The sequence below is a fragment of the Pantherophis guttatus genome, chromosome 1 (genome assembly GCF_059756535.1).
Source record: "Pantherophis guttatus breed Tessera chromosome 1, ASM5975653v1, whole genome shotgun sequence".
In the NCBI taxonomy this organism is placed as follows: domain Eukaryota; kingdom Metazoa; phylum Chordata; class Lepidosauria; order Squamata; family Colubridae; genus Pantherophis; species Pantherophis guttatus.
The window spans coordinates 171384919-171408554 of record NC_142063.1 but is presented as its reverse complement, the minus strand read 5'-3'; the positions used below and the strand labels follow the sequence as shown (position 1 = coordinate 171408554).

The window sequence follows — 23636 nt, the reverse complement described above, 5'->3', positions numbered from 1 at the left end:
AGTCAGCGTTAACGCCTGGCAACTGCCTAGACCACCATTCTCTATAGATTTTTGGAAATAGTTTGCCCTTGCCTCCTTCACAGGGCTGAGAGAGTAACTGGTTCAAGGCCACCCAGCTGGATTTGTACCTAAGTAGGGTTGCCAGGTCTGCTTCCAAAAAATAGCGGACAAGCGGGGGTGGGGGTTAAGTAGTAAAAAAATAAAAAAAAATTTACAATTAAATTATATATTTTCTTACAAACATTTTAACACGTATTAAAATAATCACTTCAAAACTTTACTTAAAATTCAAAACATCAAATATATTATAATAATATGTAAAATATTAAATTACATTTTAATTTCATCATAAAGCTTTTGAATAAAAAAAATGTCCACTATTTTGTGAAAAAAAATAGTGAACATAATGTGAAAAAAGCGGACTGTCCGCTCAAATAGTGGACACCTGGCAACACTATACCTAAGGTAGCATTAGAACTTGTAGCCTGATGTCATAATCACTCTCTAAGCAATGGACTATTTATGAACCTATACACAATTCTGTTTAAATTCCTCAACTCAACTTTAATTTTCAAATGGGAAGACAAGAAGCTAAAGCAATGAATCACTAAAAAATAATAATACATAGATTATGCATCAGCTTCATACCCAGTCCCTCAATATTATGAAGGAACAGCTCATTGATGGCTTGTTATTGCACACTATTACTGGATCATATCCAGAATTCATTTAAAACTCCCCTTGGCTCTGCTCAAGGTTCCAATAACATTGTCATAAGATAAAGTTCTTAGTATTAATAGTCTTGATTTTATAAATGATGTTTTAAAATGCATGCAGACTTTCTGAACTGTTCGTTTTAAGACTTAAATATATACAATACCTGTGTTAGGTAAACTGGATCTGTCTTTTCTCACATTAGAAGTCTGATATTTGGAATGTGAAGGTCTTTTTAAATAAGTTTGCATTATTTTTCTCAAATGCTCCTTTATTTATTATATAAAAGTATTAATTTGCAATTAGAAACTCATATAAAATTCTTAACTATTTTGGCAGATTTGCTAGCAGTGCAATGCTGGTGTAATGACATATTTTATTAAATATATTTATATATACCCTAGGTCGATAACTGGTTTGTTTTCAAAACAGTCACTGGATCCATCAAATTCTTATCTACATTCCACCTAGAATGTAGAAACTAGTTTACTGTTGGAGTATACTTCATTATGGTTGCCCAGATGAAAAACACAAAAAGGTACAAAAAATCTGGGCAGGGAAAGTTCTCTTCCCAAAGCAGTGTAATGTCAACTGCAGATGTCAATTTGAAGGAGAAAAATAGAAAATGAAACATAATTGACTGCTATGCTGAACAAAAATATTATACACTGAATTTTTTTGCTGTAGATTCCACTTGTACCCACTTAATTTTTTTTAAAGACAGAACTAATGTAATATAGGAGTTCTCTACAGGGTTCACATTTGAGCCATTTATTGATTTTGCTTAATGTGTGCATATCAATGATCTGCAAGATGCAATATTCCAAGGTTGTGTACTGTATTTACACTGAGCTAAAGGAGGATTTGAGACAAAAGAGACTTGGAATAAGCTTGCATTTGTGACGGTTTTTTTTAAAAAAAACTAAACAGATTCCATGGCCTGCAAAAGTTCTAAAACTCCTGCTTTAGGAGATAGGCTTCCTGCAAAAAGCTCAGCTAGATAATCTGGAACATAGTTGGTTCAGTCATACAATCATATGTGCAATTTACAGAATAACTTGAGTTTTACAATGAATGTTTTGCTAGTTGGGCAAATGGATTGTTCCTTATGTTGCTTCCAACTAATTCTTCTGAAACTGGAGTCAGTTTAGTTGATCATAATATCATTCACAGTACACTGAAAATAATTTCTAACTGTTCTTATTGAACCATCTGAAATTTCCTGTGTATTCGCAATAAAACTAGCTCATTTGTTCTTATTTATATCCTTAAAATCCCCATAAATATTCCACACACATCTACTTGAAGCAAGATCCTTTATTCTCGAAAACATCAGCTATTCTATTGTTTTTAATTAAATCTCATGGCTTTAATTATCTATATGCAGATGTTGAATACATTTATATTTATTTTATTTTCTGTATTTTCTCTTTTATTTATGATTGAAGTTTTTAGGAATCTAAAAGTATATTTATAAAGGGAATATTGATAAGAAATGTATTTACAAAGCAGGTGGGTACTTTACAGTTTTCAGAAGAGGTTAAAAGAATCATGTTGTTTTACCTTTGTGGAGAGGCATTACGACACAGGGAAAACAAATCTTTCTATTTCTCAAATATATTTGTTAAGTACAATGCATGCAGTTTCGTTTTTGATGTTTTTGACCACTTGGTGGCTTTTGATGCCATCAACCATAGCATCCTTCTGAATGGGTCAAAGGGCTGAGGGGAGGCAGCATGTTGTTAGGCTGGTTTGCTTCCTTTCGTTGATATTGATTCCATTTGGTGGTATTTGGGGGAGAGAAATCCTGCCCTTGGCGTCTACTATATGGGTGCCATTGGGATCGATGCTCCCTCCTCTACTATTCAACATCCACATGAGGTTTCTGAATGAGCTCATCCTCATCATGGGGTGAGCTATCATCTTTATTCCTGGCTAATTAAGTGATGCTATAGATGTCTTAAGGGGACGTGGTGGCTCAGTGGCTAAGACACTGAGCTTGTGGATCAACGGGTTCGAATCCTTAGTGCCACATAATGGGGTGGGCTCCCGTTACTTGTCCCAGCTTCTGCCAACCTAGTACTTTGAAAGCACATAAAAAATGCAAGTAGAAAAATAGGGACCGCCTTTGGTGGGAAGGTAACAGTGTTCCATGCACCTTTGGCGTTTAGTCATGCCAGTCACATGACCATGGAGACGTCTTCGGACAGTGCTGGCTCTTCGGCTTTGAAATGGAGATGAGCACTGCCCCCTAGAGTTGGAAACGACTAGCACATATGTGCGAGGGGAACCTTTACTTTTACCTTATAGATGTCTTATTCTGGAGCCTGGAGACTCTGCGGGTCTGGATGGAAAATAACAGGCTTCATTTGAACCATGTGGAATTTGGGGGTTCGCCTAGACTCACAGTTCCTGCTCAAGGAGCAAGTGGAGGTCATGGCCAGGACGGTCATTGCTAAACTTTGTAATGTGCATAAGCTGTGCCTGTCCTAGATAGAATAGAATAGAATAAATTCTTTATTGGCCAAGTGTGATTGAACACACAAGGAATTTGTCTTGGTGCATACTCTCTCGGTGTACACAAAAGAAAAGATACATTCATCAAGAATCATAAGGTACAGCACTTAATGATAGTCATAGGGAAATAGTCAATATAAATCTTAAGGATACCAGCAACAAGGTTACAGTCATAGAGTCATAAGTGGGAGGAGATGGGTGATAGGAACGATGAGAAGATTAATAGTAATGCAGACTTAGATGGAGAAGCTCTACTCATAGTTTGGTTGGACTATTGCAATATGATCTAGACTGGGCTGCCCTTGAAGAATGTCCAGAAGCTTCAACTGGTACAGAATGCAGTGGTGCAAGTAGTCATGTGTGCTTCTAGAAGAACACATGTTACACGTCTGTTCTGCAAGCTGCATTGGTTACTGGTTTGTTTATGGGCCCAAATCACGATGCTTGTTTTGACCTTTAAAGCTATTTAAAGTTATTTGAGAGACTGCTTCTCCCAGATTACATCTTCCCATTCTATAAGATCTAGCAGAGAAGGCATGCTGTAGGTCCCATTTTATGGAACGTTTTCCCCCCTCCAAAGAGTGGCCTCATCCCTTTGAACTTTCAGAAGTCTCTCAAGACTAGGTTGTATCATCAGCTCTGAGGACTCCAGGGGCCTGGCAAAATATTGAAATAGTTCCAGCGTAATTAATACCTGGTTTTTGCCCAACACACTCTGTGTGTGTGTGTGTGTGTGTGTATGTGTATGTGTGTGTGTTTATATACACAACTTCCCTTCCTGGATGTCTTAGTCTACAAAAAATCCAATGGCTCCCTAGGACACACCATCTACCAGAAGAAAATACACAAACCGCTATCTGCACGCACTCTCACACCACCACCCAGCACAGATCAACTCCGTAGCAAAGACACTCATCTCCAGAACAAAACGCTTAGCTGACGAACAACACTTAAAAACCAAACTACACACTCTCACTAACGTACTAACATCCAATGGATTCCAAAGAAATAAGATTACTAACCTAATCCAAAAAGAAACCCCCACTAAAATCCAAGACAGAGAACAAGAAAACGACAAAGCCCTCCTCCCATACATAAAAGGCACCACAGACAGAATCAGCAAGATCCTCCACAAACACAACATCAAGACAGCATTCTGCACAAACCGAAAAATATCCACCATCCTAAGAAACCCCAAAGACAAAATTGAGTTAGGAAATCAAGGAGTATATGAAATCCCATGCACCGCCTGCCCCACCACAGACATCGGACAAACCAACAGAAGAATAAGTGCACGCATTGAAGAACACAAGAACTCAGTCAGAAAAGAGGAACCATTCTTCCCTGGTCCAACATCTCAAAGCCATAGGACATGATATTGACTTTAAAAAGACCAGAACTATCACCAAAACTGAACACTTTAACAACAGAATAATCAGAGAAGCCATCGAGATAGAAAAACGTCCACACAGCATGAATAAACGAGATGATACTTCCCGCCTACCAGCCATTTGGAAACACGCCCTTATTGACAAACGAGTCCCTAACACAAAGAATGACACCAGACCCACACTCACGAGAGCCACAAATGATGTAATCACCACACATCCATGCAGAAAGCAGACTCAAACCCACACTGATGATGAGGCACGACCACGGACCAGAAGCCAGTCCACAGCTGCATCATTAGCCACTTTAAACCCCTCCAATCCATACATGAAGCAGACTGACACCCACCATGAAGAGGTGGCACGGCCATGAACACGAAGCCAAACAATAGCAACACAGCTCACCAGCTCAAATCCCCCTGCTACTCAGACTAACCCGAGCACAACCAAGCCCCCACCTAAACAGAACACGCACCCATCCAATCAGAGCAGAGCCAACCCCCATCCAATCAGAGCACAGCCAAACCCCCAACCAATCAGAACACACCTCCACCCAATCAGAACACAGCTAAGCTCCCACCCAATCAGTTCACACCCCCACTGGCAGTTAAAAGGAAGAAACAGCTGTGATCACACACATTGCTCCTAGAAGCACGAAAACACCAGCCTGAAGATGACGAATGAGACTTCGTCGAAACATTGCCAAGACACCTCTAATTTTACGCGGGAGAAAACCCGAATAACCAAAGACCTACATACAAACACCCGCGAAAACCTCAGAAAACACACACACACACACAGACACACACACATACATATATATATATATGTGTGTGTGTGTGTGTGTGTGTGTATGTCTGTGTGTGTGTGTGTGTGTGTTGAAGACAATATACTGTTTCAGCAGTAGCTGAACTGAATGTTCTATTTTAGCTTTAACAATCCTTTCTCATTTCTTATGAAATATACTGCTTTTAATAAAGATTTACAAAACAAGGCCCATAACATATTTATAGCGCAGACAGACTTTTATTGAGTTTCTTTGCTTAACACTGCATGCAGGCTTCCAACAGTGATTAAGCTTCAGATGTAAGTGCTTCATTAAGCTAAACTTTAGTCTGTTGTATATCTAATTTTATAGCAGTTAAAATGCATTTCAATATTTTTTCCTGGATTATACTTTAACCACAACAAAAAAAGCAATACAGAGTTCAAAGTTTAGTTGGCAAGAGAACAGGAAATCAACCATCAGAAAATAGAAAGACATATTACTTCTTTCCCAGTTTCGGTACTGTATGCTTTTACCTGGACAGCAGCAGGAAGAAAATGGCAGCATTGATTCTATGTTCAAATACCTTCCCTTCCTAACATGATTTGTTATACTGTTTGTGTCTGTTTTATGCGCTAACAGCTAGAGGTGCATCCATACAGTATTTGAGTGGTTATAGAAACCGGATTTATTGTAATGTAGAAATAAAAAAATAAATGAAGTTTATATTGACTGCTATACCACAATGTTAGTTATGTACTGCTTTTGGTTTATAAATACTGAATTTAAGGATTCTGACTTATTCCTCCTTCCTTCCTTCCTTCCTTCCTTCCTTCCTTCCTTCCTTCCTTCCTTCCTTCCTTCCTTCCTTCCTTCCTTCCTTCCTTATCAATAGCAATAAAGTTCATCTAGTCACCTAACCCAAAGGCCTGGGGAATCAGTCAGGTCTTTAATATCTTGCAAAATCTATCTAAATGTCTTGGGGGTGCTGTTCCACAGATCAGGCGCTACAACATACTTGATGCCACATCTTCAAAATTAGAGAGAAATGTGAGGCAAATGCTAGACATTCCGCATAGCCTAAGCTGTGGAAACAGGTTATTTGGAAATCTGAACTGGCCGTAAGGAAGAAGTTTCCATATTCACAAAATGATCACAATAGCAGGTGTGAGCAGTCATAAGGCATTCAATTATCAGAACAAAAACTGATAACTATTATTTCCCAACATCTTTTCTAGTTCCCATTTGAAAATGATTCTTACTATCTTTTTCCGGATGGCTTGGCATACTTTTAGATAGAACACTGGGTTGGAGTTACCATGTATATTTATTTAAAAAGTTTAGGGGACTTACATGGAGCTCAGAGACATTCTTAGAAATAAAAATGATGCCATAGGCTAATGTTTGTTTTGCTCCATGCCATTCAAAAATTATGGTGTCTCTGGGAACATTAAATGCATGGGCATCAAGTTTCCCATTCCAGCTAAACAATTTTTGATGTTATTCCATCTGCTGGTTAGCGGTATACTTTTTTCCTTTACCTGAAATTGCCTTCCTTTTCAGCCCAGCTTAAATAAAATTCTTCTGCTTTGGAAGAAAAGAAATATTTGAAGGGACATTTCTCTATTTACTAACACCTTTGACTAGATGATGAAAGCACAGTTTAAAACCTTGTTCAGTATCCTGGTTGCTATTTCTAAAATTGTTATAACTTACCATGACTTAATTCTTTCACACTAGATCTGTTGCAAGAGAAATCTTTATTCATGATTAAACGAACGTGTGCACACAGCATGAAAGAGAATGAAAAGGAGGGAGAACATCTGATTGAAAGCTATTGTATTATTTGCTTGCTCACATTGATTCCAATGAGGAGTTTCCTATAGATATGGGCAGCCACAATCCAGAAATCACATACAATGCTCATGTATTAATATGCAGTACTGGTATCTCAAAAACAGTGGAATATGGAGCCACAAAACAACCTGGCTCTATGTATGAGATTTATTATCGTTATTTCTGACTTAATTTCAAAGTCTAGTGATAAAATAAGAATTATACAGATAAATGTAAAACACTTTTTTCCCAGTAAAAATCCATAATTATAAGTCTAGTATAAGCACTTTTTTCCACTGCAACTTTTTCAAAGCTTATTTTACACATATAAAAAATCTGATGTGATTCTCAATTGAGTAGACATCACAAAATGCCTAGCATTGCAATTCCACCAACAGTTCTGTACAAATCTCTATAAAATAAGGAGTATCTCTACAAGACATATTTGGAATAGCAATTTCTAATCAGGATCTGTAAGAGAACAAATCCCATGCTATTATAGCAAGTAAGGACTAAAGAAAGTTATTCGCTCAAAACTGGTCAGCTGCATATCAAATCGTTTTTCACATCCAGCAGGTAAAATATACTTCTCATATAAGTCAAGAAATTGAACAGCTTGCACAGGCCTTGCAAAATTGACAAGATTCCAAATAAGACTTAGACTACTCTCTCTCTTTCTTTCTCTCTCCCTCCGTTCACTGGCATTGTCCAGGATTACAACTTCATTACTGTAAATTTCATTTGAAATGAATACAATGAATGAAAGCAAATGAAAACAAATCCAATATTAATAGAAAAGTGTTATATTAATGCCAACACTGCACTGAATAGTGATTAGATGTTTTGAAGGATTTATCTCATAATTTAAGAGTAAAATTTCAATACTGAATCTACAATTTCAATTCTAAACCATCTCTGATCATTCAACCTTTTCATGTGACTTATAGTAGTATTGGCACTGTTGAAGATTTAAAGTTGCTGCAGTGCTTAAATTTGCTCAAATATCTGGTTTTCTTATACAAAATGGAATATCTACTTCATATTCCCTTAAGCATTCAAACAATTCAAAATAGCATCCATTTTTCCTATATTGAAAAAATTTAGGCAAATATACCTTCATATGTTCAGAAACAATCAAAAGCATTCACAGAGCTAAATTCAGTGAAATTGATATTTATTTCATGTGTGGGATCATTTAGTTTTCTTAGGTTTTTTTTGTTTATAATTAGACAGCTATAATATTAACAGATAAGCAATAACCAAAAGGAAAAATCTACTTTTATTTACCTCTCCTCTCACTTTCCCTCCTTGCTTTTATTTTAAATTCTGTTTAAAAAATTATAGGATGAGACTGAAGGAATTACTGTAAAGATTACAATTAAAGGAGAACTCTTAAATTTAACTTATTAATAAAGAATGAAGCAGAACATTTGAACACTGAACACGGAGGATATTTTTAAAACAATTGACCCAGCAGTTAATTTTAAGAATGCCTTCCTCTATAGGTACACTAGGTTTAAAAGGTGTTATGGAACAGGAACAAGTTTTATTGGACAAGACTAAGATTGCTCTCAAACTAGATTTAAAAATGACAGGCTAGTAAGAAAGATATGGGGGGGGGAAGCTACACTGGATACCAGCTGATTAAAAGGAATATACAAATGACAAACCAAAAAGAGTGACCTGGTTAAGTTTCCTAGATTGCTTTTACAAAAGAGGCTTGGTTATTGCTTTGAAGAATTTTATAAACAGAGACAAAGAAAAAGAAAAAGAAATCAAGCTCTAGGATATTATTGGAAAGGATTAAAGCCAAGATTGTTAAGAAGTAAAAGGAAGTAATATAAAGTTTGTTGATTTGATCAAGGTTAAAATAGATACAGATAAGAGAGTCTGTAGTACAGTGGACTAAAGCACTGTTATTAACATCTGCTGCTTGCAATTACTGCAAGTTCAAATCTCACCAGGCTCAAGGTTGACTCAGCCTTCCATCCTTTCAAAGGTAAGTAAAACGGGGACCCAGATTGTGGGGGCAATAAGCTGACTTTGTATAAATATACAAAAGTATGAAGGCTATTGCTTAACGCATTGTAAGCCGCCCTGAGTCTCCGGAGAAAGGCGGCATATAAATTAAAGCAAAGCAAAATAAAATAAAATAAAAATAAAATAAAATAGAAATGTTATTTCTAGTAACCTTAAATGGAATTTTTCTGATCAGGATTGAATTATGTGGCTTTAAGGATTTGTTTGTAGATAAGAGATGGTATATGGGAAAGAGAGATCATTTGTTGTATTTTAAGAGAAAGTAATAAGTTACTAAAATTGCTTATGCTTGTGATGAAGGGAGAAGACATTTCTTTAGACATTTCATTACATTCTTATTTTTCTTTTCTATTTTTCTTTTTTCCTTTTCTGCACTTTCTATTTTTCTTTTTATTCTTCTTTATTTTTATTGGTTTCATTTTTAGTTTGTATTAGCTTTTATCTTTCCAACTAATTTTAAATAAAGTTACTGTAAAAAAGAGAAGTTAAGCATGCTATATGATTCTCTGATATAAACTTATAGTAAGTACTGTTTATCTTTTGGTAACAGTGAATTTATTCACACTGAAACAATGTTAAAAAGACATTTGATATCCTTCCAATTTTTTTTTGGTGTTGTTGCCTTTCTGAAAATTTCAGAAATTTTTTTTCTTAAAAAGCCCAAGAAGTTGAAAAAGATAATATGTCTATTTCCCCTGGGATTGATTCTCAGTGACATATTTCAGGCTAAACACTCTAATCTGAATTACTATTGACTCACACTGACTGTTTGGGAACTTTTAGGAAATAAAATTCCTCCTTTGTTTGCTTACTTTGTCCAAAAAAACCAAACAAAAGCAAGCTGAGAACCCTCCAGGGGGAAGACAACTGGGATAGAAAGGATACGGAGCAACTTCATTTCTGATCAGTTGTTGCTTTGCATTCTACATGAGACCAGTCATTTTCTTAACAGCCCTCTCTTTCATTATCAATTTTGCCTTAGTTAAATAAACTTCAGTGCATATGCTGTTTCCACATTATCTTTAAGAGTAACAAACCAGATTTCCAAAGGAGGAAATAGGTATCATTGTCAGGTGTAAATGCCTTATTCCCTAATGTGTAAATAATGTATATATGGGATATCAGGGTTAACTTATTCTTTGACTCTTAATGTATTCATAATTCACCACTCCCACTCTTGGCTCCACCCTTTGTATATATAAGGAGCCACCTTCACCATTTTCTTTGCTTCTATCTGTGAATATTCAGTGAATATAGAATGCCTGTTATAATTAAAGAGAAATATATTTAAACTTCTAACTCTTATTATTATTATTGAGTCTGATCCTGAAAATATTGCAACAAGCTGGTAGCAGAGGATGGTTAATTGACTCAATAAATACCTAAAAATGTCTAAGAAAGATAGGCCCAACACCAGGGCCTACAGCAAAGAAATAGAAACTGAACAAGAAATAATCAACGAATCCACAAACGCGATTTCGAGAGAATCCGAAGAATACACCACTGAAGAAGAAGAATTAATAAATGAAAATAATGACCGGGAGGAAATCGAAATAGAAAATAACGAACTCAGGTCAGAGATATTGAAGCTATTAAAAAGCCAGAAGAATGATGAAAGCCTCATCGCGAACCTCCAAGAAATGCTGAAGAACAGCGGAGCAGCGAGAGAGAAAAACATCGCTAAAGAGAAACCCAAAGACCAAAAAACTGTGAGTGATATGACTACAGAGAAAGTCGTTATGAAAAAGAAAAAATGTGATCCCGCGCGAAATTTTGAATGGCAGCCATCTTGGTTTCAACAAGCCTCCAAAGTGAACGAAGCAGAGCCAATCAAGATGCTCAGTTCAAAATTTCTGGCGCGAAAGACGTTATCAGACAACGAAAGTGAAAAGGAGGATTCAAACTCTTCGGAAGAACCAGAATCAGAAAGTGAAGACGACTTAACAAAATCTCAAGTAAAGTCAGCAATGAAGACGCTTTTTGCTGCATTTGGGCCAAAATTAAAAATTTCCAAAGCGCCAACGAAGAAGCAAGCGAACAAGCCGATACTTCAAGACCTGCACGCTCCCATCCTGACTTCGAGAGCGACGACGCCCGAGCCCAGAGAGCCATGTCGATTCCGCCCTACACCGCAGACCGAAGCAAGTGCCAACGCACCCAAAAGAAAGAGAAGAGCAGTCGCCGCCATCAGAACTCCTAAGACCGAGCCAGAGACCGACTCGTCTGAAGAGGAGCGGAGCGAGCGAGCTACAATGGAGAGAACCTTCCACGACGACGCCAAAGAAGAAATGAACAACGCGCATGTGCGAAACTACGTAGACGGTCCGGAAAGACTTGAACTGGCCAGAGAACCGCGCAGACTCGTTGCGAGCATCCCCATGCCGTTTTGCAATTTCCTACACTTGCGAGACCACGGACTACCTCAGGTTGTAAGTAATGGACAAAATAATGTGGGAAACTTACCCAGTGACTTTCCAAAACTTAGGGTTGATGGCATTAATTTGCAAGAATGGTATCAACAGCTTCAGGTTGTCTTTATGAAAGAAAATTTACTATTTTTTATCACTAGTCCCCCAAGAAGACCTTGGACTTTAAAAATAGATTGTTTACACCATAGAGCATTTTTCTTAATAATATCTAGCGTGTCTCCTGCAATGTATCATAGCATCAAACCAAATCTAACTGTTTCAGAAATAATTCAATGCATGTTTAATTTGTTTCACAGCGATAGTGTAGCTACCACCACAAGAATGTCTAAGGACTTCTTTTCTTCCAGAGTAAAACCAGGGGTTTCCATAAGTGAGCATTTAATATCTCTAAACAAAATAAGAGCTGAGCTGCATTTGAGGGGGGAAGTGATTTCAGATCAAACAATGAAAAGTGTTATTATCAATTCACTTGATTCATCATGGGATAGTTTTATGTCACACTTAGACACCATCAATCTAGGATATTTAACCATAGAAAGTCTATCTAACAAATTGATAGCAGAAGACAATTCAAGAAAAAATCGTTCTAGCAATCACACAGAACACAAATCTTTTAGGAAGGTAGCTTTCCAAGAAAAATATAATGAAACTTTTAAATGCCACAATTGTGGGTCCAGGGAACACAATAGAAGAGATTGTCCCAAAATTTCAAAGGAAAGACATAGGTCGGAATATAGGAATAAATACAATTATAGACAGTCTTCCACAGATAGACATAAATATAGAAGCCCACCAAATTACAGAGAAAGTAGAGGGGGCAGAGAAAATTCAAAAGAGAGAAAATCTGGTTCACTGAATGGACTAAATAAACAAGACAGCACTAAAACGCAACAAAATGAGAACAATAATTGGCTTATTGATTCTGGGGCAACTAATCACACCACTAATAACAAAAATATATTGTCTTCATTTACAGAAGATAAGTTTGTAATAAAGGTAGCTAATCAAGAAAAGGTTCAAGTATTAGGCAGAGGGAATGTGACCTTGCCTGGTCTAGGAAAAATAGAGTGGGTATTGTTAATACCAGAAATACCTCATAACATACTAAGTGCCATAAAACTAAGCAGAGATTCTGACATCAATATAGTTTTCTCAAAGGGAAAAGCAACTTTAGAGAAGAATAAAACAAATGTAGGCACTGTGATGATTAAAGGAGGCCTACCCTATCTGATAACAAAAGAAAGATGGTTACATAACATTGATTCAAATATGGAAGATTGTATTGAGGCAGATGATGAAAATATTAGTAACAGTGACAATGATGAATGTAAAATATCTCATGATCACGCAGATACACACAATGAGAAGAAACCAAAAATAGGTAAACCAATTCATGATGAGTGTGCTCACATCTTACATAGGAGGTTAGGACATGCAAGTTTTCCTGTAGTACAAAAAATGACTGAACACGCAGAAGGTGTCAAAATAAAAAATTGTGAAAATTATTTGGAATGCTCAGTATGTAAATCTACTAAACTAAAAACTAGTCCCAGGCCAAAAAAATCCACCAGATCAACTAACAAAATTTTTGACTTAGTACACATGGACTTAGTTGGCCCATTAACTCCATCAATCACTTATAGAAAACGTTACTTCCTAACAATAGTAGACGATTACAGTCGCTATGGTTTTGTTTACACATTAAAACACAAGGATGAAACCTTTCAGAAATTTAAGGAATTTTACAAACGCATAGAAACACAACATAATATCAGAATAAAACAAATTATGACAGATAGGGGATGTGAATTCATGTCTAAAGAATTCTCCCAATGGTTAAAGGATAGAGGAATGCTACATTACACGTCTAGTCCATTTTCTGCGTTCCAGAACGGGATTGCAGAGAGAAAGAATTCCACATTACAAACCATGATTAGGTGCACATTAGAGGATGCTGGTTTAGGCAAACAATTTTGGTCAGAAGCCTTACATTATTCAAATTACACTCAAAATAGAACCTGGTCCAGTATTGTGAATAAGACACCATATGAGGTGATGTATAATAGGAAACCAAAATTAGCACACATGCACATATTTGGGGTCACTGCAGACGTACACATACCTAAACAGTTGAGAAGAAAGGGAGAAAACGTATCCAGAAGACTAAGATTTATGGGATATGAAACTGGCACCAAAGGGTACAGGTTCATTGATAATAATAACAAATTTATAGTTTCCAGAACAGCTGTGTTCCATGAACAGGCCAACTGGTCTAAATTACATCTTAATGAAATATTTCCAAATAAATGCAAAGATACAAAATCTCGTGAGGAAGGGACAATAGAAAATCAAAATATCAACAAAAATAAAAACAAAACCAAAACATGGACAAATAGTCAACACAAAATAAAGACAGACACATTAACAAAAAAGGAAGCAAGATATTTGCATGACAACCATAGCAAACCTGAAAGAGCTATTAGGAACAACAGAAATCAAATACCAAATAAATACAGAGATTACATAATGCATATGGATGGTGAACAAATAACACCTAATACATATGAGGAAGTATTAAAACTCCCTCGTGAAGAAAAGGAAAAATGGGAACTAGCTATGAAAAAAGAGATGGAAAGTTTGCAAGGATTAAATGTATTCACACCTGCGATTGCACCTAAAGATAAAACAATTATTGGTACCAGGTGGATTTATAAAATTAAGAACCTAGAAGGAGACAATACTCTATACAAAGCTAGATTGGTTGCACAAGGTTATGCTCAAAAATATCCGGAGGACTATACTGACACGTACTCCCCCACAGTAAGAACAGAGAGTGTTAAAACAGCTCTAGTAGTAGCATCTGCACTCAATCTTGATGTGTTTCAATATGACATACAGACTGCGTATCTACACGCAAAACTAGATAAGGAAATATATGTAAGAGCACCTCACAGTCAATACACTAATAAAAATGAAATTTGGCTATTGAACAAGAGTTTATACGGATTAAAGCAATCTGGCAAAAGATGGTACGATTGCTTGGTAAAAGTACTTAAGACCATGGATTTCAACGCTACCACTGCTGATAACTGTTTCTTTGTCAAAAAGAGTGATGATTATATTGAATTTGTATTGATTTATGTAGATGATATTTTATATATAGGAAAACACAAAGAGAGAAGAGAAATCTTTGTAAACAAGCTAAATGAACATTTCTCGTTGAAATCTCTAGGTAAAGTAAACAAATACCTTGGTGTACAAATTAACAAAACTAGAAGGGGATTCAAACTTACTCAGAAAGATAAGATTATTGAACTTCTAAACAAATGCAATTTAAACAATGCCAAACCCTGTGACACTCCTATGCAAACTGATTTCCTTAGAAATACTGATGAATCTTCCCCTGAATTCAAGGATAATACATTTTATAGATCAGTCATAGGTTCACTTCTTTATATATCTAATTGGACTAGGCCAGATATTGCATTACCACTCAATTTATTATCAAGGCACGTTAGCAAACCAACAATGTATCACTGGGAAGCTGTCAAAAGAATTTTAAGATATCTGAAAAGTACATTAGACTTTTGCCTAGTATTAGAACCTAGTGATAATAAAGAACCAAAGCTTACATGTTACGCAGATGCGGATTGGGCTGGAGATATATCATGCAGAAAAAGTACTTCTGGTTATATTTTTCTATTAAATGACTGTCCAGTTTACTGGTACACTGGTAAACAAGAACTGGTAGCCACTTCAACCACAGAAGCGGAATATGTTTGTTTATCCAAAGCTGCAAATAACCTTGTATGGTTTAATGATTTAATTTCAGATGTTTGGAAAAAACCTGCTTTGCCTTTTATTATGCATGAAGACAATAAAGCAGCCATTGAAATATCTAGATCCGATGCCATTGGACAAAGATCCAGGCATATAGATATAAAATTTAAGCATGTGAGACAATTGTCTCAAGATGGATTTATCAAAGCAGTACATTGTGATACATCTGAACAATTAGCTGACATATTGACGAAGCCTTTACCTTCTAAACAGCACAAATATTTAACTTCTAAATTGTATGTCTTATATTGTCCTGAATCTGAATGTAATTGGTGTTGTATAGCGAACCGGCATTTAGAGGGGGATTTGTCAGGTGTAAATGCCTTATTCCCTAATGTGTAAATAATGTATATATGGGATATCAGGGGTTAACTTATTCTTTGACTCTTAATGTATTCATAATTCACCACTCCCACTCTTGGCTCCACCCTTTGTATATATAAGGAGCCACCTTCACCATTTTCTTTGCTTCTATCTGTGAATATTCAGTGAATATAGAATGCCTGTTATAATTAAAGAGAAATATATTTAAACTTCTAACTCTTATTATTATTATTGAGTCTGATCCTGAAAATATTGCAACAATCATAAAAGTTCATGATGGATTTTTCTAGATAGTATGAGAAATAACCTACATGCACATTTTCCTATTAGTTTTCTCATGTTTCTTAATCTGAACTCATAGCGAATACAAATACACATCAAAATGGTTTTAGATAAGATTACTTTCAAAAATTCTTCTCCTTTGATCAGTTAAGTTACTGACACATCAAATAGGCAATATCAAAACACACTCTCCCGACTCTTATTCTGGAATTTAAAAACTATAAACCAGCTAATTCCAGATGGTATTTGAATATTTCTCTTATAAGAGGCCTCCTTCTGTGGAAGATGGCATGAAGAAATTTATTCTTTTTAAAAAATAATTAGGGACTCTACCAATATATTGATCCTCAGGGAAAGGTTTAAGGAATTCATTTGTAGATCCACTATTACCATTGCCTCAGCAAAAAGATTTTTAAAAAAGATTTTGATTTCACACACCTGGAAAAAAAAAGAAATACTCTAATTTCCTTATGACAGAAAACCACAAATGAATTGTATCAAATATTTAAAGAAGCTGGGGTTAAATTGGGGCCATTACATTCAGAAAAAAATATTCTTTGAAATGCATTAATCAGATCTATTGGGAATCAGGAGAGAAAGCTGAACAATTAATGGTTCACTAGTTGAAACATCAAAATCAATAATATATATATATATATATATATATATATATATATATATATATATATATATATATATATATATATATATATATATATATATAATATATGTGTGTGTGTGTGTGTGTGTGTGTGTGTGTGTTTTCTTTCTTTTTCGTAGGTTTTATGTGTGTGTCTCTTTAGCCAGGTTCTACCTATGTAAACCAAGATGTTATGCAGCCCTAGTTCAGTGAACTCACAATTCACTAGTTTCTGGGCTTTTTCTTTTCTTTTTTTTCTTTTCTTCTGGCAGCCAGCAGACCCTTTGCTGCCCATTGGGAGACTAAGATAGATCTATTTCGGCCTTATACGGCCTCATCAGTTAGCCACACCCTCATCTCATGTATCCTCCCTGTAAAGGTACAATATTTGTTTTTCTTTCTTTTTCGTAGGTTTTATGTTTATGTCTCTTTAGCCAGGTTCTACCTACGTAAACCAAGATGTTATGCATTGTACCACTGGGGTTTCATTTTAATATCCATCTAAATTCTGCAATATTTTTATTAATCTAGTTATACAACTGAGCTATATAAGAAAGAATTGTAATATATAATCTTGAAAAATCTATGGTTTCGGGTTTTAAAAAGGTAAAACATCATCAGATGTTTTTGTCTGTCTTTCAATGGCTATTTAAAAAGGATTGGACACTGTAAGAAATTTGAGTTCTTTAACTTATACAAGTTAGTTTTCTCTAGCCTTAACTTTGTTTTGGATTCAAATTATAGCATTCATGTGCTATAATTTCAACTGAAAAGGAACTCTAATTAGACCATACCATTGGAATCGTTGAAATTCTGATTGGTCCTTCCTCATAAAACTGGCTTTTCAAAATTCTAGTGACATGACCCAAGTAAAGATTAGTTCTGTTATAAACACAAGAGCTCAGTCTGTTCCTGCTCAGTTCCCTGAAGAGGTATATTATAGAGCAGACCATTTGGTCCTTTGAAGATAGGAGTCATAGTTGCTGGTGAAACGTCAGATACCAGATCATTAGGCCATTTCCTTTTAGACTAGAAGCTCATAACCACTGAATTAAATGAGTTTTATTGATAATTTACGGTAATTCTCTTTTTGCAGCAGCACTATAGACATGTATTTCTATAATTTTTCCCTCCTAAATTAAATAGTACTAAAAAGAATGACTAAGGTAGACCTAAGGTCCAGGAGAAAAAAAATTGTGTATACAGTATGCCTATATGTATACTCACACAACCAGGCCCTAGGGTCCTTTTCAAGAACCGTAGTTGGTGACAGATGGTTGTGGGTATAGTACCCAAAACTGATTTCATAGGATGTGAGATTTCATGAACTGTGAAATAGATGAAATACTGAATTTCGTGTGTAAGGGAAAAATAAGAGGATCTCCAAATACTTTTGGAAGAGATGATTTGCACTTTTAAACCTGGTATCACTTGTGGCAGCCTGGTTAGGTATACCTGGTTACATTTAGAGCAGGGGTGTCAAACTCAAGACCTGGGTGCTGGATCCAGCTTGCGGGATGCTTAGATCTGGCTCGTGGGGCCGCCCTGGAAACGGCGAAGGACCGGCCCGCGATGCCTCTGCCAGCAAGACCAGAGCTTGGGGGGAGCTGGCAGAAGGCTGCAGGAGGCCATTGTAGCTGATAATGGGGCCTGGGAGAACTGTGTGCAGCCCCCTGAGCTCCATTTTCACTGACAGAAGACTGCAGGAGGCTGTCGGGAGCCCATTTTCGCTAGCAGAGTGCTCAGGTCCCCACAAGCACCTCCATGACTAGTGACAACAAGCTGGCCATGCCCACCCTGGCCCCCTGAGGTCAAACACAACCCTGATGCAGCCCTCAATGAAATTGAGTTCAACACCCCTGATGTAGAGGGTATGAGTGGCTCATTACTAGCCTGCTTCTCTTGACTTAGGGCTGTAGAAACTAGACAGAATGGTACTGCTCTTCAGCAAATGATTATGCAGTCAATGTGGTTGATCCCCCCCCCAAAAAAAAGTACAGTTGCAAAGAATGTCTTCATTAAGTAATGAAAATATTTCTTGACTTGAGCTAAAATGAAAAATTAAAATAGCTGAGATGCTTAGCTCAAAGCAATATAGGCAAATTAGGAGACAAAATGGTTCATACTGTGAAAATGAGAGTAAATAGTCTAAGATTAATTATTACTAGAAAATATAGTATTTCTACAGGAAGAAAATAATGCTTAGCACTCAGGTACTTTATTAATTTTCCTGTGCTGCTGATATAAAATAACTTTTTATTGAAATACTACTCTGGTACTATATACTGGTAATATTTGACAATGTAGCCATTACAACTTCCACCAACATAATTAAGCTCACTGGACTAGTGGAAAAAATATGGATCTGTTCCAACACTAACAGTTTTAAAATGATCATATCATGACTAAAGATGGTGTAAAAGACTTTATATTTCACATGCACAATTATGGCTTTTGTCCCTTCTATGAAAAATGTCTGGTACACAGTTGGTCTACACTTTATAAAGCTGAACGCCACAACCCTTGTCTATTGGTTGCCTATAGGGACCTAGGAATTAAAATTTCAGAGGTATGGCTACAGTCCATTAGTTAACGTACCTTTATACCCATAAAAAGTGAAGGATAAACCCAGAAATTTTACAACCACTATCTGAAAAAGGTAATAACTGAGTCACAGTCAAATTGCATTTATTATACATTGTGCCTTTAACAACTGCTTTGGGATCAAGCCATAGAGAAACAGTGTACTATGACAGATGTCATATACTCTTGGTGACTTAAAAAATCCAACTTCCATTTAACTAACCTTTTAACTAAAGAAATGATGTTAAAGTTTTGGCTTTTTGGCCAAGAAAGACATGATATAGCAAAGTTTCTTGGCACACAACAAAATTAACTAAGTCTGTGATGAACATTACATTATTACATTATTCAATCTAGCCAACTCAATAATATGCCATTTTTATGGACAAGTAAAACATGTGCAATACTTAGCAATCATGAAGAAAATGATGAATGGAACCAAAACATTGGTAGGTGATATCAAAAACCCTGAAAGATAAAAGTACCTGGTCTACATAAACATGCAATTCCTATAGTTCCCTTAGCATGATATGCATATATTTTTCCTGAAGATATAATTGTGATAGAAGAGACAATCTCCAGTATAGCATCTGAGGCCTGCAGGTACATAACCACCACTGCTTAAATCTGAAACACTTAATACAGCTTGGTAACTCTAAATATTTATCAACTAAATAGTTATCTTTTAGCATTCTGAATAAGCTACAGAGGAAAATGACATTAAACTTTATTAACAGTAAAGTGCCTTCTTACGTCAAATCAAATTTAATTGCCTGAGAGTCTGATGAAGGAGGTTGTTGTTCTTGCAAGATATGGAAGACAAATTTGTTCAGTACTTCTCTTTAATTTGAAGAATGAAATGAAATAAGAAGTACATGAACACAAAATGGTATCTTTAATATCTGAAAAAAACAATAACAATATATCTAATGTTTTTGTATATTCATCTGGAGAACAGAACAGACATCACTGCACTTTTGAGGGGTTCTTTCAGAGGCTGGGAACATTTCTCCTCTGTTTGCAAAGACATGTTTACTTCTTCCCATGGCAGTACAGGCCATTCAGAAATAAAACTCAAGAATTAATGAAGTGGTGCTGAATGGCTAACATTTAAGGCAGGTATCAAAGCAAAAAAAAAACCCCAATCAACTTAAAAATTGTGTCAAATGAAATAACTAAAAGCATTCAGCAAATCCATATTCTGGGAAAGCAGATATTTCATAACATCTCTAGAACGCTGAGGGGTGACTTCAAAAACATGCACCACCAAAAGCAGAAGATGCCAGCATTAACATAGGCAAATATTTTCTGCCATGTAATCTATAGTCACTTCTGAGTTTCTCTGTCCCTTTTATTAACTGTAAGAGTTTGGAAGGATCTTCTTTCCTACCTTTTCTCAGATAAGGAAGTAAAAAAAATGTATCACAAGACAGCAATGACAAATCATTTCCATAACACTCCCAAGAAAGCTGCATGGATGCAGTCAATACTGTGAATACTGAGCTCCACATTCTCTATTCCCCCCCTCCGTATCCCTCATTACCATTGTGGCAACACTGAAGCCTGCAAGATGGCCTCAGTTAGGCCAGCTTCGGAGTTGACAGACATATCTACTTTTCATTAAACAATATTTAGTTCATGTGGTTTATAACGCTATGATACTTAAGCACTTTAAACAAGTCTGAATTAGAACTGGTCATCCTAAAAGCAAACCAACCCAAATCAGTAAGATTTCATTCAAACTTGACTCAATCAGGTCTCACTGCTTTCAGTGTGCTTGCTCCAAAATCCATAGTTTATTTGTTATAACATCTCTCTAGCCTTTTTTTTTGGGTTTGAGGAAAAATAGGTCATAAGTGCCAACAAAATAATTAACAAGTACATATTGAAAAATATATTCTCCTTTTCCAATATGCAGTTTAACTGATGTATTAGCAAAATTAGCATATATAGTGTTCATTTATAGTAAATGTCGTTCAATGGATATAGAGCTTGAGTTCTACTCAACCTCACTGAGGGGCCTTAGGCCAAATAAATCAAGCTCAAATTAATATAAGATCAGGAAGTGATATAAAAAAGACTTTTTACCTTAACATAGCACCCAAACTTTTCTTTTTTGTTTTTCTTTCAGGATTGTCATTCTCCTCTTTTTTGTCCTTTTCATTGATTTTTGATTTGTTTTTGAGATTAGGCTTTTTATTTTTTTCTTTCGTTTTCAATTTTTCTTTGGTCTTCTTATGTTTTTTTGTCTTCCCTTCCATATCTTCTAATTCAGAATTCATGTGAAAGGCTTTTGCAAAGTTCTGATATTCTGGACCAGAAAGGGAACTCTTATCTGACAGACCGTCTGCAGAAGAAGAAAAGTAATCAGCAAGTACAGACAATAATCTTATAAACTACATACAGTAGAGGTAAGTCCGCTGAATGTTACAACAGCACTTAAAAAAGTGATTTATGACTGTTTTTCACACATTGCAGCCTCCCTATGGTCACATGATCAAAATTCAGGCATTTAGCAACTGACTCATATTTATGATGGTTACAGTGTCTTACCCTGGGGTCTTGTCATCATCTTCTGCAACCTTCTGACAAGCGAAGTCAATGGGGAAGCCAGATTCACTTAACAACCATGTTACTAACTTAACAACTGCAGTGATTCACTTAACAACTGTGGCAGGAAAAGTCATAAAATGGGCCAAAATTCACTTTACAACTGTTTCATTTAGCAAATGAAATTTTGGGCTCAATTTGTCATTGTAAATCGAGGATTACCAGTATATATTTTCTGATTAATGTGTTTAATCAAAACAACTTTTTATAAATTGCACACAAAAAACATTTCCAATGATCCTGTTATAACTGCAAAGGTTGCATTACAATGGATGTTCATCTAATTCTTTGTATTAAAGAGACCATAAAGTACGTATAGCTAAATCTAACTGTATACCATTGTTCATATTATTGACCACTTATTGTATTTGGTCATATATATCCTGCTTGGTACAAAGTTTATCAACCCTTTACATTCAAACAGAAATATATACACACTATTGAAATCTAGATTCAGATAGTACCTAGTAAGCTCACACACAGAAAAAAGATACAACATTAGATAATGCATCAACATGGAAAGAAGGCTGGTCTTTGGTCATTATATTGGAATGAGAAAGCTGTCCAAAGAATTGGACACAGATATAAGCATGCATGTACACATATATCAAGATGGAAAACTGTCTGCTAATTGATCAGTTCAATATATGGTCTCCAGCCATGTTCACAGAGATTAAGGTCAATACAAGAATCCCAATATAGTTCCCTACATAATCTGCAGTATAATATGTATGGTTCCATATGAGACTATGGTTGATATATATGCAAAATTGCATTAAACTCTTCTTTGAAATCAGTTTTTTATAGATGAATTTTCATAGGACAACATAGATTTATTGAAAAAGAATGTTTTCTTTAATAAAGTCTTGTGGTACCTACCTCCTGCCATGTCTTCAGGTCCATCATAGGATTTATCAATGGCAGCTCTGAAACTCTCGTTACATCCCCTACCACGGACCATGTGAGGTCTAGGTCTGTAGAATGGGAGCTCATTCTTTTTTACTTCAGCAACAGCTGTCTGGAGACTTTCTAGGGAACTTGACTTTTTTAATCCCAGGGTGGGACCAATATCCTTACTAGGAGATTCTAAAGGAACGGAATAATAAAAAAAGATTCAATAATAGAAAAAGCTGTAACAAAGCTGCTTTTTTTCCAAGTTTTAAAGTAGAACGGCAATTAGTACCCATTATATTATATACTAGATCTTGAACTTACATAACTAGAAGTCACCTCTTATTCATAATTATGCAGAACTATGCATGACTATGAAGCCTAGTAAATTAGATGTTAATTTCATAGGCACAGAAAACAAACTACAAAAGCTGGGCGCATATTTAACTCAAAAATAGTACTATTGTAAAACTTGAGGGAATCAAAATAGCAGGATCTAAAATTCCCCCAAGATCCTAATTTAATTTCACAACTGACATAGGCTTTGCTAAGACAAATGAATCCTAGTTTCATAAAGAAAGTAACCCTCCTTCAATAACCACATAAATCTTAAATACAGTATGTCTACCAAGTTTACTGGGCTATATCTATATATATTTTTCACTGAGAATTTTCTTTTAAAGGGCTAAAAAGACTATTAATTTGTTTCCAGGAATGTTTATGAAAATGTCTCAAGTATTTTAACCTTCAACTTTTTGGCACAGAATGCATTTGGA

The 23636-nt window shown here is 35.8% G+C and overlaps 1 protein-coding gene across 3 annotated transcripts in view; it reads right to left on the bottom strand.

The window, feature by feature from the left end:
* PARD3B (par-3 family cell polarity regulator beta) overlaps positions 1 to 23636 on the bottom strand; it is a 568533-nt gene that overhangs the window by 232513 nt on the left and 312384 nt on the right. For all 3 annotated transcript variants that reach the window (XM_060688120.2, XM_060688124.2, XM_034431407.3), the window contains exons 17-18: positions 22849 to 23055; positions 21448 to 21706 (exon numbers count right to left, since the gene is read on the bottom strand). In XM_060688120.2, the coding sequence (XP_060544103.2) occupies positions 21448 to 21706; positions 22849 to 23055 (466 nt within the window). The remainder of the gene's footprint in view (positions 1 to 21447; positions 21707 to 22848; positions 23056 to 23636) is intronic.